Source organism: Benincasa hispida, chromosome 1, assembly GCF_027475165.1.
Source record: "Benincasa hispida cultivar pf3 chromosome 1, pf3_genome.v1.1, whole genome shotgun sequence".
Taxonomy (NCBI): domain Eukaryota; kingdom Viridiplantae; phylum Streptophyta; class Magnoliopsida; order Cucurbitales; family Cucurbitaceae; genus Benincasa; species Benincasa hispida.
Genome location: NC_143478.1, coordinates 98166872 through 98185866, shown reverse-complemented (window position 1 = coordinate 98185866; position 18995 = coordinate 98166872). Strand labels below are relative to the sequence as shown.

General features: G+C 35.4%; 2 protein-coding genes across 2 annotated transcripts; one reads left to right on the top strand and one right to left on the bottom strand.

Moving 5' to 3' along the window:
- Positions 1 to 5915: 5915 nt before the first annotated feature.
- On the top strand, positions 5916 to 8522 carry CYP51G1 (CYTOCHROME P450 51G1). Its single transcript, XM_039026614.2, has 2 exons — positions 5916 to 6657; positions 7330 to 8522. Exons 1-2 carry the CDS (start codon positions 6196 to 6198, stop codon positions 8326 to 8328), a joined length of 1461 nt encoding a protein of 486 aa, XP_038882542.1. The 5' UTR covers positions 5916 to 6195; the 3' UTR covers positions 8329 to 8522.
- A 223-nt stretch (positions 8523 to 8745) lies between these two features.
- Positions 8746 to 18794, bottom strand: LOC120073783 (FKBP-like peptidyl-prolyl cis-trans isomerase family protein). The gene is made up of 11 exons (XM_039026624.2): positions 18637 to 18794; positions 18474 to 18531; positions 18226 to 18360; positions 10705 to 10790; positions 10560 to 10610; positions 10191 to 10271; positions 10063 to 10107; positions 9698 to 9753; positions 9309 to 9384; positions 9065 to 9220; positions 8746 to 8969 (listed from the first exon to the last, which is right to left on the bottom strand). The coding sequence occupies exons 1-10, from the start codon at positions 18709 to 18711 to the stop codon at positions 9116 to 9118; spliced, it is 768 nt and encodes a 255-aa protein (XP_038882552.1). The 5' UTR covers positions 18712 to 18794; the 3' UTR covers positions 8746 to 8969; positions 9065 to 9115.
- Between the last annotated feature and the right edge of the window lie 201 nt (positions 18795 to 18995).

Below are 18995 nucleotides of genomic sequence, written 5' to 3'. Positions count from 1 at the left end.
AAAAAAATGATTTTATCTAAGTTTGCATGCAATTCTGAATTATTTTTTTTTATTTCTAATTTAATTTAGTTATAACTCTTCTAAAAAAGTTAAAACAAATTAAAATCATACATTGCATCGTATGACATACTTTATAAAATTATTTAAAGCAATGTCATGCATTATGCAATTCCTATTTCATTACTATATATACATAACATTTATTTATTAAGGTAATGAAATAAATAACATATATTGCATTCATACATCCATATAACTATATATTATAACACTTATAATATAAATGATGCATGACTATGTTATTAATGCATGCAAGCATATAGTATAACATTTATATTATATGATGCATGAGCATGCTATAAAATTAAATCATGTAACTATATATTGTAACATTTATAATATAAATGATGCATGAATAATGTATAACCTATGGTGGGATTTTATTATATGACATATATTATGACATATATAACAAAATTAAACCATACATCATATGCATAATTTAAATAGTAATTATGGATTGGGATTGGACTTCTAAAACATTAATTAAATTAATATAATGATTATATTAATTTATTAATCAAAACTACCTATTACATTAATAAATAGATAAGTTGGTTTGAAACAAGTGAACCGGGTCTTGAAACAACAGGAACCGAACCACCAACAACCGAATCGCCCTTGAACTGCTCGAACCAAACAATCGGGACCTGAACCAGCTCCAAACTGAGCCGAACTGCGTGCGAACCGACTCTTCTTCTCCGTCTTGGAGTGTCGCGATGTCGTGCCCTAGCGTTGCAATGCTATAGAGAAGAACTCCATCCGCTGCATTGTAGCGTTGCGACACTACTGTACAGTCGCCTACTATACATATTCGATCTACTTCGAACCTCGTCCGATTTGAGCCCAATTTTTGCCAAAAAGTCGCTGAGAACATCACGATCGACTCAAGACATTAAAATTACAGATTTGATAGAATTTAACGCCCAAAACAAAGGGCCCTTACAAACCGTATTCGTAAAAACAAAGGTGTAAACACTAAAATCAAACCCCGAAAACATCCAAAACTTCAAACCATTCATACCACAAAATATTCATCACATGAGTATAGAATGATACCCACCATGATTCTGTAATTAAATTTTGGAATTAAAAAAATAGGAATAGAAACAACCTAGCTCTGAAACCAATTGAAGGAAAAACATCGAAGATTTTACAGTGAAAGCAAAATCGTTCCCATTTTTTCTTCACAGAATTCATAAATTTACATAATAAAAATAGAGAAGATTATGCATTACTTAAAAACTACATGATGTTTTTTTTTTTGCAAAGGAATTAGGGAAGAAGAATCAAGCTTACTCTTGAAGCAAAAAAAAAAAAAAAAAATCACAAAATCCCTCGATCTCCAAAACGAAATCCCAATTGGGCACCACCACTTGAGAACCCTCTGTATTCTCTTGTGAATGAGAAAGTGTAGGAGTGGTGGGCTCTGCACAAAAATTTTTGGAAGAGGGAAAGAGGATGAAAGGAGGAAGAAGAAGAAGATCTTCTTTGTAATTTTCTTGGAAGAGGATGAAGAATGAATGGTTCAACCCCCTGAGCTGCCCCTTGCACGTTTTTGGCTGAGAGAAATTAGGGGGAGGGAGTTAACTCCCTCCCTTTAATTAAATTACATTAAATATAATTTAATGTAATTAAAATAAGTAACATAAATATAATAACTATCTTATTTTATATATATATACAATATATGTTATATCAAATATAACACATAACCTATAGTTTTATATTATATCAAATACAATGTAACTTATAGTTTTATTTTCTCTCAACAATGTATGAAATTTAATATAAATCATTTTTATATTAAATTCAATTATATGAATCTCATCCATATAATTAATATTCGAATCATATTCAAATATTTTAATTTCTCTAAACTATTTACGGTATTTAACATAAATCATATTTATATTAAATTTAATTATATGAATCTCATTGATATAATTAGTATTTGAATCATATCCAACAAATATATTATATTAATTATATCACATATAATTAATGAATTTAATTAATTATATCATTTATAATTAATTCTCTCAATTAATTTGAACAATTCAAATTAATCCAAAATTAATTTTCAATTAAAACCCTATTGAGCTATAGAGTAGACCTTATGGATCTGTAGATTGAAGTTCTGATGATACTTGGATAATTGATTAAACTCTTAAATTATCCAACATCCATTAACTGCTAGTCATTCCACTAAAGACCGATAGTTGCATTCTTCGTACTACAAATATATTTCTGTGTCCATTAGATATAACTAGTCAATAGAGCGATGACCCTTCACAAATTGTTCGTAAGTATAACTGAGCCAAAATTACCGTTTTATTCCTGTAGTTGCATCTAACTCCTTAAGTACTACTGATTCCTCTAAGAAACAATAAGTCATAGCCCAACTATGACCAAGTCCCTCTCGGGCCAAGAGAGGGCGTGGCCACATTGTTCAAGCCCTAGAATCAGCCCTTAAGGGAATAATTTATCTACTTACTCCGACATTAGGGAAGAAGTAAATTTCGTCTTGTGTAGCCATGTTCCCTACTCCCCAATTAGACGAATCCCCAAAGTGGTAGGCATATTGAGTTGGCAATTTAGCCACTCTCACCCATACAAATCAAAGAATCGCTTTCATAGGCAGGAGTCCACAAATCACTCAGGATTTAGGTTCAGGATCAGATCATTTGTGGCACTTTATAACACTTGTAACATCTATAAAGTGGACCATATCCGTAGTGATGAGGTACCCAACTTTATTTATCTACTACAGACCATTTAGATTATTATTTAAATAAAATCCACTTGTATGTCTCTACATACTTGTTTAAATTACATAAAATAACCTAGAATCTTAGTTTATTAGATTGAGTGTATGTTCATAAAATAACAATTATTTTATTAATAACAATTTGTTTATACAATGTTTACAAACTACGAGAATACAAGAGACTTAGGGCACCAATCCCAACACCTACTATAGACACCATACAATTCTAACAACCTTACGCTTCATTCAATAACCATTTAATTTTTTATTTTTGAAAATTTAGACTTATAAACATTGAAATAAGAGGGAGAAAGAGGAGAAAAAAAGTTTTTTAAAAAATAGATTGCCACATCACCTCTCTAGTAGTAATCAATGAAAAATTAACAGCGATGTCTAAAATGCTACCAAAATCCAACCTCAAATATTAAAATAACGAGTTTGAAGACTCGAGAACCAATATGCTATCAAACACAAACTTCATAACCAAAAGTATACTTTTTTTTTCTTTACCCATTTGTTTTTTTTAAAGTTGCTTATAACAAAACTAGTATTCTAGAAACTTGAAAAAAAAAATATTTGGTAGGGCCATTTCAAAGTTAAACACAACCTTTCAATTTCCCTCACACATCTAATGGAATAAAACCAAGTTCCTTTCAAATAAATATTTTAGAAAACTTGGTCATGCATTAAAATTTCTCTTATTTTTTTTATATTTGTAAAAAAAAAAAATCCTCCTAAGTTAGGCTCCAATTTTAAGAACAATGGAGCGGAGAAATTTGAATCTCGGTTACATGCCACTTGAGTTAAACTTACTTTGATATGATAATTGATTGTCTCATTTATCCATACCTTAAGTGGGCTTATTTCACATACCCTCTTCTTTCTCCTTTTTTCTTTCCTCTCCTTTAGTGAACCCCAAGCACACAAAAATAAAATATATTTCAAAAACTTGTGGAACCATTTCTTAGAGGTTACAACCATACTTTTATTTGACTTAAAGAACCAAATAGTAAATATCTTTAAATTCAAGGACAATAATGTATTTTATCCATTTATTCTTTTGACCTAATATTTTAGAAATTGAAAAAGAAAATATTCAATATGGTCATTTCCTCTTAACCATTATAGACATTTTGGTTTAGAATTTCATAGATGCCAGAGATAAAAGAGGCCTGGTAATAGAACGTTTGGGAACCAAAGATGAGTGTGATTGATTGTGTATGAAAAATGCTATAGGAATTTTATACACAAAAATTAAGTTTACTTTTAATTTATGAAATTAAACATAAAAATCTTATATAATTGTAATAAATAAATACCATTCAATACATTGATAAAAACTACTTAATCAAGAATAAATAATATTTTCAATTATAAATGTTTGAAAATGGAGTAATTTATAATTAAAATTAACTAATCAATGTATTTAATGAACATCATATTAAATATAATCTAATAATTAATCATTTTCTAATTAATTAAATTCAACATTAATAATTTTAATTTTAATTAAATAATATAAAAAATATATTTTAATAAACCATATATTATATAAAAGGTGAAAAATGAGATAAAAATATGATAGGTTAATAAATAATATATATATATTTTTATAAATATGATACTTTAATAATGAATGAAGTAATAAAAGTTACACAATAAAAGTTAATTAATTCTAGTCTATTAGTCAAATATATTTAAGATATTGTTATCTAATCAATTAATAATTTATGCAAAAAAAAGTGATTCAAATCATTTAATAAATTTTATTATCAAAATAAGTTAAGTAAATATTTTTTTAAAAAAATTACAGTTGATTTATTCAAATATTTATATTAAATTTTTTTAATTAATATTAGTTAATTAATTAATTATTTTCGAAATAAAATCATATATAAAAAAGATAGAGGTGAGAAAAGAGAAAAATCTACACAGATAAAAATGTTAAAAATTGTGAAACAAACATGAGTTTTGGAGATTTGTATCAATTTTTGTGCAAAAAAAACCTTCAACCAAAAACCCCTTAAAAGTAAGGTTAAACATAATCTTCCATTTCTATATGTGAACCAATTAATATTTTCAATAAATGACTATTTTGGTATCTTAATTTTGATTTACATTTAATTTTTTTATTAAAATTATAGCATTACACTTTATGCACTATATTTGTAGCCATAAATTTATATTAAAAAGATTCCCATTATGTATAAAATTTATGTTAACATTTTTAATAGAAATTAAAATAGTCATTTTTTAAGAGTACATAGACTAAACTAAACATTTTGAAAGTATTAAAACAAAATAAACAAAAATTAAAAATATAAGAACTAAAACAAATATTTTCAAAATGTAAAAACCAAAAGCCAAAAATAGTACTTAGAGTAGTATTTAAACCTAAAAAAACTCCCAAGTGGAGCTCATGGCTATATTTTGTATATGTGTTTTTTATTTTTTATTTTTAAATTTTGCACCATTAGAGTTAAAAATCAAACAAGATATCTATAAAGGATGAAAGCATTGAAAAAAAAAAAATCCCTTAACATTTAGATTTTACACTTTTAATCTCGATTTATCAGAATTAATAAACAAATATTGACACTAAAGATGAAAATTAAGTATTTAGTAAAAAGTCAATAATAACAACATTTTGACACCTAGAAACTAAATTGAAACCAAATTCAAAACTTAATAATTTAGATCTCGTTTTGCAACAATTTCTTTTTTGATTTTTATTTAGAAAATTAAATTTATAGACAATATTTTCACTTCCAAGTTTATTTATTTGTTATTTATTTTTTATCAAGAGTTTAAAAAACCAAGCCAAATTTTGAAAACTAAAAAAAATAACTAAAACTTGTTTTTATTTTTGGAATTTAGTTAAAAATTAACATTTATAAAGATACAAATAATTGTAAAAATGAGAAAAAAAATATACTTACTTTTCAATAACCGAAAATAAATAAGGAAATAGTTACAAAATGTGGTCAATGTTTATCATTTTAAAATCTAGAGATCAAATGGATACTAGATCCAAAATTTAATGACCAAAAAAGTATTAAAAAAAAAAAAAGTGAGAAAACCATTAGACCCACTGTTTTACCCATTTGAAAGCCAAAGCATAAACCCCCAACTCCCCCCTTATGGCATCCTCTCTAATCTTCAAACACTTTAATTAAAATCTCCTTCACTCTCTCTCCCCAGCTGTCTGTTTCTGTCTTCTTCTTCCTCTTCAAATGCCTTCCTAATCTCACAATTCAGGTCCCCTAAGACCCCAATTACTCCCCCATTTCCTTTCAATTCTCTCTCTATTTCTTCTTTAAATCTCAATCCCGTTTCTGGGAGAGATCTTTCGCAGCTTGTATGCGATGGACCCAGATAACAAATTCTTCAATGTGGGTCTTCTTATCCTAGCCACTTTATTCCTCGCAAAGCTCATTTCTGTTGTTCTAAATTCCAGATCTAACAAACGGCCTCCTCCCACTGTGAAGGGTTTCCCCTTTATTGGGGGATTGCTTCGTTTTCTTAAGGGTCCGATTATGATGCTAAGGAAGGAATACCCTAAGCTTGGGAGTGTTTTTACATTGAATTTATTGCATAAAAAGATTACCTTCTTGATTGGTCCTGAGGTTTCTGCACATTTCTTCAAGGCATCTGAGTCTGATCTTAGCCAGCAGGAAGTTTACCAGTTTAATGTCCCAACTTTTGGCCCTGGCGTTGTGTTCGATGTGGATTACTCCATTCGTCAAGAGCAGTTCAGGTTCTTCACTGAGGCTCTCAGAGTCACTAAGCTGAAAGGATATGTAGATCAGATGGTTAGAGAAGCAGAGGTCAGTATCATAGATCTAAATTGATAAGAAATTAAGAATCAAAGTGAAAGGAATATATTTATTTAATGCAGCTTCAGATAAGGATTGTAAATGTTAGGATTCTGTAAGAACATATGCTCTGTCTTGTTAACTTAAAAGGAAAAAAAAAAAAAAAAAAAGAAGGAAAAATATAGCTCACCTCACCATCCTTGCTAATGAGTAGAACTTTTGTCTCCTTGAACTTCCCTTCATCTCTTAAAACATCTAGTTCCTGGTGATTGTGTCCAAATCTTTGATTTCCATTCTCTTCGTTTTACATTATTCTTTAGAGTCTGGGTAACCTAATAAGTACGGACACTTTAATTCGACTAGCATATTCGTGTCCGATACATTTTCAATACTTATTGGACACGTATCGGATACTTGTTAGTGCAACAAATGTGTTAAACGTGCATAGAATATTTGTTATTGAGTAGACTAAAAAGACATATATATGACCATCATAATAAATTTTGAGTATGAAAGACATCAAAGGTGCATCAATCCATTTACTTTGATTTTTTCTTTGATACAAAAATATATATTTTAATAAACTGTGTTGGGTCTTAGATTTTTAAAAATTGGTGCATCGCGGCATCCGTATCTGTACTTCTTAGTGTGTAACCTTGGGATGTGGTGGCGGTATTTGAACAGGACTTCTTCTCTAAGTGGGGTGACAGTGGGGAGGTGGATCTCAAGTATGAGTTGGAACATCTTATTATCTTAACTGCTAGTAGATGTCTCCTGGGAAGTGAGGTTCGTGATAAGCTATTTGCGGATGTTTCTGCTTTGTTTCATGACCTTGACAATGGAATGCTCCCAATCAGTGTGATGTTCCCCTACCTTCCTATCCCGGCTCATCGTCGCCGTGATCAAGCCCGCAGCAAGCTTGCAGATATCTTTGCAAAAATCATAGCTTCCAGAAAATGCAATGGAAGTTCAGAGAATGATATGTTGCAATGTTTTATTGACTCAAAGTACAAAGATGGTCGGTCAACAACAGATTCTGAGGTCACTGGTTTGCTCATAGCTGCTCTTTTTGCAGGTCAACATACTAGTTCTATTACCTCTACTTGGACTGGGGCTTATCTCCTACGCCACAAAGAGTACATGGCTGCTGTTCTAGAGGAGCAGCAAAGGCTGATGGGAAAACATGGCGACAAGATTGATCATGATATCTTGTCTGAAATGGACAATCTCTATAGGTGCATTAAAGAAGCTCTCAGACTTCACCCTCCACTGATTATGTTGATGCGCAGTTCACATAGTGATTTTACTGTTACAACTAGAGAGGGGAAAGAATATGATATTCCAAAGGGTCATATAATTGCCACATCTCCAGCTTTCGCTAATCGACTTTCTCATGTCTATAAGGATCCAAACAGGTATGATCCAGACAGGTTTGCTCCTGGGAGAGATGAAGACAAGGCGGCTGGACCATTCTCCTACATCTCATTCGGAGGTGGCAGACATGGGTGCCTTGGCGAACCCTTCGCTTATCTACAGATAAAAGCAATATGGAGTCATTTGCTAAGAAATTTTGAACTGGAACTAATATCTCCTTTTCCTGAAATTGATTGGAATGCCATGGTTGTGGGTGTCAAAGGGAAAGTTATGGTAAGGTACAAGAGGAGGAAGCTTTCAGTTAGTTAATGGGAAGAAAGTTTGTCTTTGTAAGCTTAACAGTATCTAATTATTGCTGGGATGGTTTGTTTCCCCTGTGCTTCTATGAGGTTTTCATCATCAAGTTTGTCCTCACTTCCCGTTCAGTGTTAAATCTAATTTATGTTAGTTTGTAATATCAAGTTTTGTTATTGTTTGAACAATTTAAAATGGGTGTTTCTGCATTCTAAGTTTATTAGAACCTCTACGTTTCTCACAGCCTAAGCCAAAAATACACGTGTCTTGCATGCTCAGCTCAGAGAAAACATAATTCAATCAATTCACACTTTCAGGACTTCAGTAACTCTGTAAAGTTTAATTTTCATCGCCATTCAAAACCTATGAGCTTTACATTGCCATTCAGAAGAATCAGAACTAGTTTGATGGACAGAACAAGATCATACTCCATTGCAAAAGTACCTGTCTTTTCTATCCTCCTCCATTTTATTCCCTTCAAAAATGTGTGGGACCAAGATCATATCAGAAAAGTGGAGTAAATAGAAAATTGTTATAATACAGACCCAAGTGCACGTGATTCCTCTATACATTTTTAAGGGCAATAAACTAGTAATACCCACACGCAAAGAATCTCACAGCTTCTCGTCACCAATTTTTTGTTGCCTATGAAACCCCTGTAAAATGTAAGGAACCAATGGTAAATGAGAAAGCTATATAACGTGTCAATCAAAACGTGATATGTATATACACAAAAGAACCAAAACCAAACCTTCATGTTTGCCAAGCAGAATTTTGCGACATGTCAATCAACCTTAAACAGTTAAACTGATGAGTTTGGAATGATTTTCAGAAGCTCAATGTCAAACAAAAGAGTCTTGTCTATCAATCCTTGGTTCCTCAACACAAAATCCAATGCTCGTTGGCCCTGAAAGTGTAGTAATCAATAATGAAAAGAACCTACCGAAGTGTCATGCAAATGTATATAGGTTTAGTAAGGAAAAAAGAAATGTTACCGAGAATGTCGTTGGTCTTGGACCCCTTTTATTAAAGTCATTCTCAGGATACCCCAATTCTGGTGGTACTATTATCCTGCTCGGATACCATATAGCTAACATAAATCGCGCATGTTCAAAAGAAAAAAAAAGCACATGCATTTGGCATTTATGTATAAGTATAGTTCACTTCTTTTAAATTTATTAACAGCTTGCTTAGGATCAAATTGTATATAGCTTGTTCAACAATGTCAGAGGCCAAAGAATCTTATCTCAGAAAAACTACATCAAGCATTTTACCAATTGATAAGCGATGAAGTATAACCAATATTAAATTTATTTTAAAATGTGTCAGTTGAGCTATCACACTGGAAAGACAAGTCCAACGTTAATAAAAGAAAAAACAGCACCTTCTAATACCACCCAAAGTCATGCCCGCAACAGCTTCCTCAAATGCTTGTATCACCTGACATAGAGGAACAACGAAGGAAGCTTAGATTTCCAAACAAATAAGTCACTAAGATTTTATCAAAACCTGTTCCAAAAATTGGTATGACCAATGATAGCACCATGCAATTAAACAACAGCAGCCAAAAGTTTTGACATATTGAATAAAAAAACATCAATTAGACTTCTCATGAAAAAGACAATAGCTACAGCTCAATTTAGCATACCAACAAATAGAACATAAGTCATAGAAACAGTACAGTAAGTTTTCGAATCATCACAATTAAGTAAAGAAAGATGCATATTTCCAAATGATAACAAATCTCACCTCTTGAGATCCTAGCCTAAATTTGAAGAAGTCCTTGTCATCCCCCTGGGCAATAATATATTAAGATTCAATTGAATGCTTGAGAACATCCTTTAACTCCAAATCTGAGAAGCCAAAGCATTGCCTACCTCGAAAGAACCACCCTTTGTCTTATTTCTGGCTTCAAATATGCGGCCATAATAACCAATTGTATAGCCATCCCAATCAACCTAAAATAAACACGTAGACCTTGAAAAGATGCAGGCAACATCAATTTTCAGTTTGGCTGTGCTTCGTGGTCAACCCTCTATTGGAAACTCCCACTCAAAATGTAAAATATCAGAAATAACATCTCAATTTTATGTTTGTGAGAATTATTTATTCCTAAATAAAAGATATGATATTGAAGAATAACTCTATTAAGTGTCGAACATGTAATGAAAGCCATACAACTTGACATATTTGAGAAATAATTTCTTCCCAGAGTATTTTGTTATTCATAAACTGCATTATCTTACCACAACGGTATCTCCCACTTTTGGTGAAGGGCCTTCCCCCTTTCTCAGATCCTGCAGCCTTGTCAAGTAAAATTAAAACAAATAAGACTTGTGAGAGCATGAACACAAAAATAGAGTATTTTACTATAAATTCATAATGGGTGACCTTATATTGAAGACCTGATTCTGTCTCAGTATAGTCCGGATATTTCATTTTAGTCTTGCCATAATCCTTCCCCCTAAGAGCTGGCACTGTATGTGTTCAAATATGCCAACTGTTAACAAATCCAGGTGCCTCAAATTTTGTTAACAAAAATTTACATAATTTTATCAAATATACCAAAAGAGATTGAGACAAAGACGTGACCACCAAAAGATACATAATATCAATAATGATTCCAGGGTAAAGTACCTACACATTTCTGTCTCATGAAAAGATAGCTATCCTATTCCTAAGTATTCTAAAGATATTATTGTTATTATTTTTTTTAATAATAGAAATGGAGAACCAAGTTTGCATTAATGAAAAGAGACGTAGAAAATAACAAAACGTTGTAAATAAAAAGAATATATCTGACAGAAATCTTCCTATACTCCCAACACTCAACAAGTTTGAACACATTCTTCAATACATATTGTGCCCTGTTTTGTCTTACAAAATTTTCCCTAACTCAGTCTTAGTTCTTCAAAGTGAAGGTTTTGTTCTCACTAAATAACAGTCTAATAGATAGCATCATCAGATTTTTCTTTGAAAACAACCAATTACGCAAATATTAGTAACAACTAACACACACACACGTAAGAATAACCAGGCTCTAAACTTAGGTGGATTCGGCTCTGTGTGCATCGTAAAGTTCAAAGTTGAAGGAGTTGCTGGGACCAATGAGTGGGGCACTTTGCAAATTCATATCTGAAAAGTAGTGAAGTTTCAAGTACCAACTGCATAAACCATCGATTATGGAGTGATCATGGGGACCCGGGGCTTTTAGTTAAAGGAAGGGGTTAGGGGTATGTACCAAGGGGTGATGTTGGTGCTGTGCATGAGTACATCGTCAAGCTATTCAGTCTGACAGATGCTCTTGCCACCACCTTTCAGTACCTTTGCCGACAAAGCTTATTCTCATTTTCGATGATGACATCTTGATTTTTAGAGCTAGAGTGGAGGGTTGTGTCCAAAAATCTTACTGAGGTAATATAATAGTTATGAGTCAGGAATAGTTAGCATCTAACAGGAAGAAATGTCCATTTAGGTGCCAAAAACTTGAGCACCTGCGGCATGTAGTTACAGGACAGGAGTGGCTATGGATACTTTGAAAGTGGCAGCTATATTGGCTTTGGAATTTCCTTGGTTTGACCATACTACTGGCATTACTTTATAACTGTTGAAAATAGGGTTATTAACCTAGGGGCATTTATGTAATTGTGTAGACCCCTAGGGCTTCCTACTGTCTATTTATACAGTGTGTCCCTATGTATTCAGTATATTAGATTAAAATAATAAGAAAAGTCTCAATATCGTGGTTTTTCTCCCTATATTAGGGTTTCCACATAACTGTGTTGTTATTCTCTTCCCTACTCTTTTATTTTTAACATGGTATCAGAGCTAGGCGACGAAATCCTAGCCGTTATGGAAGAGAATCAAGCACAGTCATCTTCTGCTGATGGAACTTCGGTTTTTGACATGAAGACGACTATTCGAGTAGCCGTAAAAGAGTGTTTTCAAGCAGCCTTACCGGAGTTACTTTCGGCCATCCAACAGCAGTCAACAAAGAGCCACTATCCATGGGAGCCGCCGCACCAGACAGAAACTCCGATCGACGGACAGACAGATCGCTGACAGATAGATCCGGTCGTTCCAGGTTGCAGGGTGCTACCTTCCGCACTGTCGGAGTCCGCCGCGCCGTCATAAACGTCTGCACCAGTCGGGGTCGCGCCGGTCTACCGGTATGCATCAGGTCAGATCGACCTCCAAGGGGTCGCACCAAACGCAAACGCGAACGCAACTGTTCTGCTTCTGCGTCAAGAGGCTTCGACCACCGTAGAGCTATCCAGCTAGCGATGAACGCGATTAATCAGCCGGCGATTCATTACCTAACGACGAGCACTCCAGTCGGTGATCATCTTGAATCGTTCGGTCGGATGGGTTCTTCACAGTCACCGGCGAACTCCTTCCAGTCGGCGACTGCCTTCCAGCCGGTTATGTCTTTTCAGCCGACAGTAGCAGCCCCGTTTCCAGCCGCTTGTGGTTCGACCCATTACCCAGACGATGTGAGACAACGGTTGGCCTATCTGCAACAACAAATTTCAGATTTGGATACAATGTTTGGCGCAAATCCCCAACCGGTTCAACTAGTCTATTCAGAGAACCCGGTAAATTCGTTTCCTGTTTTGCCGAATGTTTCTTATTTATTTGGTTCGATGGGCAATTATGCAGGATTTCTTGTAGGGGAAAAATTAAATGGCCAGAATTATTTCTCCTGGTCCCAGTCAATCCGAATGGCCTTGGAAGGGCGTCACAAATTTGGGTACTTGATAGGGGAGATTCCAAAGCCAGCACCAGGCGATCCACAAGAACGAATCTGGAAAGGAGAAGACTCGCTGTTACACTCTGTTTTGGTGAATAGTATGGAGCTTCAAATAGGCAGACCACTATTATATGTTGCAACTGCCAAGGATATCTGGGAGGCAGCGCAAGATTTGTACTAAAAAAGACAGAATGCTTCTCGACTATATACGCTCCACAAACAGGTCTATGAATGCAAACAAGGATCCATGGATGTTACTTCTTATTTTAACAAACTATCAATGTTGTGGCAAGAGATGGATCTGTGTCGAGAGATTGTCTGGAACTGTGCACAAGATCAGGCCCAATACTTGAAAATCGAAGACGCAGACCGTGTGTACGTGTTCTTAGCTGGATTAAATCCTAAATTTGATGGTGTCTATAGTCGGATATAGGGCTAGTGCCCGACTCCTTCACTCAGAGAAGTCTGCTCTGAAATATGGCTGGAAGAGGATCGATCGTGCGGCATGAATAATCCCATTCTTACAACTGATGCAGCTGCCTTTGTCAAAAAGTCGTCCAGTGCTGATGGCGATAAAAAACCCTCACCTATGTGTGAACATTGTAAGAAGCTCTGACACACAAAGGACCAGTGTTGGAAATTGCACGGGAAACCTCCAAACAACAGGCAATGACAGTCTCATGACAAATCTAATACCGGTCGTGCCCTAGTAAGTGACTCAACAGATGAACAAACTTAGAAACAGTCTTCCGTTGATAGTAAGAACAACTTAAGTATGGTTGGGGTGAGTGCTATTGCATAGTCAGATAATTTCCCTTCATTTGGCCTTATTAGTATAAATGGTAAAAAACCATGGATTGTTGACTCAGGGGCCACAGATCATCTTACGAGTTCTTCTGAATTCTTTATGTCATATAACCCAAGTGCTGGAAATGAGCGTATTTGCATTGCAGACGGGTCTTTTGCCCCTGTTGCGGGGAAAGGCCATATCTCTCCATTTGACGGTTTAATTTTGCGTGATACTTTACATGTGCTTAAACTCACTTATAATCTGTTGTCTGTCAGTAAAATTACAAGGGATTTGAAGTGTAAGACAATTTTCTCACCTGATTCCGTTTTGTTTCAGGATCTGAAATTGGAGATGACGATTGACATTGCCCGGCACGATAGGGGACTCTATTTCCTTTATGAAGAAGCTTCCTCTAGAGATGATCATCAAACTGGGTTTATGTCGTTAAATTTTTCTATTTCTGAAAAATGACTTTATGTTGAGGCATTTTCATTTAGGACATCCGAATTTTCAATATATGAAGTATTTGTTTCCGCATTTATTTCGCAATGTTAATACTTCTTCTTTAAATTGTGATGTGTATATTCGTGCCAAGCAAAGTCGTGTTTCTTTCCGGTCCCAGCCTTACAAACCCTCGAGTCCTTTTTCCCTTGTTCATAGTGATGTATGGGGCCCCTCACCGGTTACCACTTCCACTGGAAAACGGTGGTTTGTCACATTTATAGACGATCACACCCGCCTTACTTGGGTCTTTCTCCTCACTGACAAATCTGAGGTGTCATCGATTTTCCAACAATTTTGTACAACTGTTGAAACTTAGTTCAAAACAAAGATTGGAATTTTACGAAGTGATAATGGGCGAGAATTCTTCAATGTCTCCTTGAAGGATTTTCTTGTTTCTAGGGTATTGTCCACCAGAGCTCGTGTGCTTACAATCCGCAACAAAATGGAGTTGCTGAGCGGAAAAATTGTCATCTAGTTGAAGTAGCCTGGTCTCTTATGTTATCTGCCACTCTTCCGTCATACCTGTGGGGGGATGCAATTCTCACTGCTGCCCATCTCATTAATCGGATACCCTCTCGTATTCTTAATCTTCATACTCCTTTAGAACTGTTTAAAGAGTCCTTCCCAACCACTCGGTTAATCTCTGATGTTCCTCTTCGGGTTTTTGGTTGTGTTGCCTTTGTTCACTCCCATGGTCCAAACTGCACAAAATTTACTCCTCGTGCTCAGAAGTGTGTCTTTGTTGGATATCTACTCCATCAATGTGGATATAAGTGCTATCACCCGCCATCTCGTAAGTACTATGTCTTCATGGATGTCACCTTCCTTGAGGATCAGCCGTTTTTCCCTGTTAGTCATCTTCAGGGGGAGAACATGAATGAAGAGACTAACTGGTCATCTTATGTTATTCCCTTAGAGTCAGCTTCCATTCAAACCTTGTCTAAACCTAGTTCTGAGCATGACAGTCTGGTCCTTCCTACCAACCAAGTTCCTTGGAAAACTTACTATAGGAAGAATCTCAGAAAGGAAGCAGTGTCACCTGTCAAACCAGAACTGCCGGCTCCAGTACATGAGTCAGACCCGCCATCAGATCCAGGTACGTATATTCCTGAAATTAATGATGTTGATGTATGTATGGAGATTGATGAATGCAGATAAGACAAGGGAGAAGGAAGCAGTAATACTGAAAGAGTGGCAGAAGAGGAAACTGTAGAAAATGAAATGATTCTTGCTAATGATGATGTGGAGATACTACTGAAGTTTCTGATACTCAGAAAGTCGATCATGGTGAGGAGCCTGGAGAGTTGAAAGAATGTGATGCATTGCTTGATTTTCCTATAGCTCTGAGGAAAGGCATTCGTTCGTGTACTAAATACCCTATGCAGAGTTACATGACGTATAGTAATTTGGCATCCGAGTTCAAAGCATTCACTACTAGTTTGGACACTGAGGTGATTCCAAATGACATAAGTGTTGCAATGAAAAAACCAGAATGACGGTCTGCTGTTATGGAAGAAATGAGAGCTCTTGAGAAGAATGAAACTTGGGAATAGGTGGCTTTGCCTGAAGGGCACAAGACAGTTGGATGTAAATGGGTGTTTACTATAAAATACAAGTCAGATGGGACGATTGACCAGTACAAGGCTAGAGTCGTTGCAAGAGGCTTTACCCAAACCTATGGAGTAGATTATTCTGAAACTTTTTCTCCTGTGGCTAAACTTAACACTATCCAAGTGCTTTTGTCAATTGCTGTAAATAAAGATTGGTCCCTACACCAACTTGATGTTAAAAATGCTTTTTTGAATGGGGAACTTGAAGAGGAAGTCTATATGAGTCCCCTACCTGGGTTCGAGAGTCAATTAAAAAACAAGGTGTGTAGATTGAGGAAGTCGTTATACGGATTGAAACAGTCTCCAAGGGCCTGGTTTGACAGGTTCACAACTTTTGTGAAAGCACAGGGGTATGTTCAGGGGCATTCTGATCACACTTTTTTTATAAAAAGATCGACATCAGGGAAGTTAGCTGTTCTTATTGTCTACGTTGATGACACTGTTTTATCTGGGGATGATGCAGAGATCATGAGGCTCAAAATAGAGATGGCTTGAGAATTTGAAATTAAAGACCTCGGGAAGCTAAGATACTTGCTGAGAATGGAAGTGGCTCGCTCAAAAGAAGGTATATCAGTCTCTCAACGAAAATATACTTTGGACTTACTAAAAGAAACATGCATGACAGGGTGTAAACCTGTTGAAACACTAGTAGAGTACAATGAAAAGCTCAGTGATAAGAATAATAGAGTTCTTGTTAATAAAGAAAGGTATCAGCGATTAGTTGGGAAGTTGATATACTTGTCTTACACAAGACCAAATATTTCTTATGTAGTAGGTGTTGTCAGTCAGTTTATGCAAGCTCCTTGTGAGGATCATATGATAGCAGTTGAACGTATCCTTCGGTATCTGAAAGGAACTCCTGGTAAAGACCTAATGTTCAGAAAGACCGATAAACGATCTGTTGAAGCCTACACTGATTCTGACTGGGCAGGGTTTGTTTGTTGATAGAAAATCGATGTCTGGGTATTGTATGTTTGTCTGGGGTAATCTAATCACCTGGAGAAGTAAGAAACAAGGAGTTGTTGTTAGAAGTAGTGCTGAGGTTGAGTATAGGGCCATGAGTCTAGGGATTTGTGAAGAAATTTGGTTGAAGAAAGTGTTATCAGATCTCCAGCAAGATAATGAGCTTCCGATGAAATTGTTTTGTGACAATAAAGCTGCCATCAGTATTGCAAATAACCCTGTTCAACACGACAGAACTAAACACGTAGAGATAGACAGACATTTCATTAAGGAGAGGTTAGACAGTGGAAACATATGCATCCCTTATATTCCTTCAAATCAACAAGTTGCTGATGTACTTACAAAAGGGTTACTGAGACAAAGTTTTGATTATTGTGTAAGCAAGTTGGGCCTTGGCGATATTTATGCTCCAACTTGAGGGGGAGTGTTGAAAATAGGGTTATTAACCTAGGGGCGTTTATGTAATTGTGTAGACCCCTAGGGTTTCCTACTGTCTATTTATATAGTGTGTCTCTGTGTATTCAGTGTATCAGATTAAAATAATAAGAAAAGTCTCTATATCGTGTTTTTTCTCCCTGTACTAGGGTTCCACGTAACTGTGTTGTTATTCTCTTCCCTACTCTTTTATTTTTAACAATAACCAATCTAGTTCAAAAGAGACAATATTGGTTGGAAAGAGGAAGTGAAAGTAGCCTTTTAGGTTTTAACAACTGAGAACCATGAAAACTGTACTGTGTTGGCTTTTCCAAAATTCAATTGCCTTTCATAATAGAGACAGATACCTTGCCTCGGGTCATGAGTTGAGGATCGTACCAATGCAAAGATAATGACCTATTGCCTATTAATGATCATGGTCTACCTCAAGGTTAAATCCATTTATGAGCAAGAATCGATGAAGGTTGTGTTGGCAATTAAAAAATGGCAGCACTATTTGGTGGGATGAAAGTTTTACGTACGTGTGGGTCAAAAGGCTCAAAAGTTTCTCCTAGAACAGCAGGTAATTTCAGGGGATTATTAGAATTGGATCACCAAGCTATTGGACAACAATTTTGACAATACATACAAACCAGGCTTGGAACATAAGTTAGCTAATGCCTCGCCTGAGGGAGCAGGAGGTTTAATTCAGTTAAAATAGGCCACATCAAATGTGGAAAGAACAGTTGTACCTCAGACGGCCATATCTAAAACCAAAGTGAAAAAACTACAAGGTTAAGGAACAGTTAACAGAAAACTCAAACACCCATTATGTCTAATTCTCAACAGAAACGAACGAGTGGTAGAGTACAGGAAATTACTATCAGCAAACTCAGATGCCACAGCTAGTCCATCATCTGCGACCTTCAACAAGGCTCCAGCGAGTAGGCCAAAGGATGAGAAAACCGCAGCCCTTCGGTCAAATACTAGCTTGAAACATCCCTCAGTACTATCACCTATACATAAGAAATGTAAACAACAATTACTCAAAAGTGCCAATTAGTGAAACATTGCAATCCCGAACCCAGAAACAACAGAGTGCCGATGAAGTCTGAAATGAAACAAGTACCGGAAGATGAAGGCTGATAATCGTGGGGAAAGTGAGCGAGATGAGGTCCGCTGCAGCTCTAAATCAAAAATAGCAAAACGCTTTATGCAGCACATGGAACCGGAGTGTTGAAGAGGGAAAATCCCGAAAACAACTGAGGAAGGGCATCGAGTGGAGAACGTACCGTGTTTAGAATCTTCTTCCCGGAGAAGGGAGTGGGAAATTTGAGAAGAGAACCAGCAGCGGAAATGGACGCCATTGTTGAGCAGTGGAAGAAGGGTCTCAACAATAGAGCGGTCCGCGGGAAGATAACGGCCTCACATTTGTACTTGTACGAAACTACCCTCTTTACCTTTTATTTAGAAAAATTGGGCAAAATGACCCATTAGAAGTTTTTTTTTTTTTTTTTACCTATTTTTTGAAAAAGTTTTCTTGACTCCTTAGAGATAAAAATGATGTAAGCATGATTGTATAATTACTCTTATACCCCTTACCACTAACCTATTAAATTAATTCACATTCTCCACTTAAAATTAATTTATC

Coding starts and splice junctions, on each gene's coding strand:
- CYP51G1 (XM_039026614.2), top strand. CDS start 6,196: ATGGACCCAGATAACAAATTCTTCAATGTGGGTCTTCTTATCCTAGCC. Junction 6,658..7,329: donor AGATGGTTAGAGAAGCAGAG/GTCAGTATCATA, acceptor GTATTTGAACAG/GACTTCTTCTCTAAGTGGGG.
- LOC120073783 (XM_039026624.2), bottom strand. CDS start 18,711: ATGGCGTCCATTTCCGCTGCTGGTTCTCTTCTCAAATTTCCCACTCCC. Junction 18,532..18,636: donor GGAAGAAGATTCTAAACACG/GTACGTTCTCCA, acceptor TTTTTGATTTAG/AGCTGCAGCGGACCTCATCT. Junction 10,611..10,704: donor AATCAGGTCTTCAATATAAG/GTCACCCATTAT, acceptor ACAAGGCTGCAG/GATCTGAGAAAGGGGGAAGG.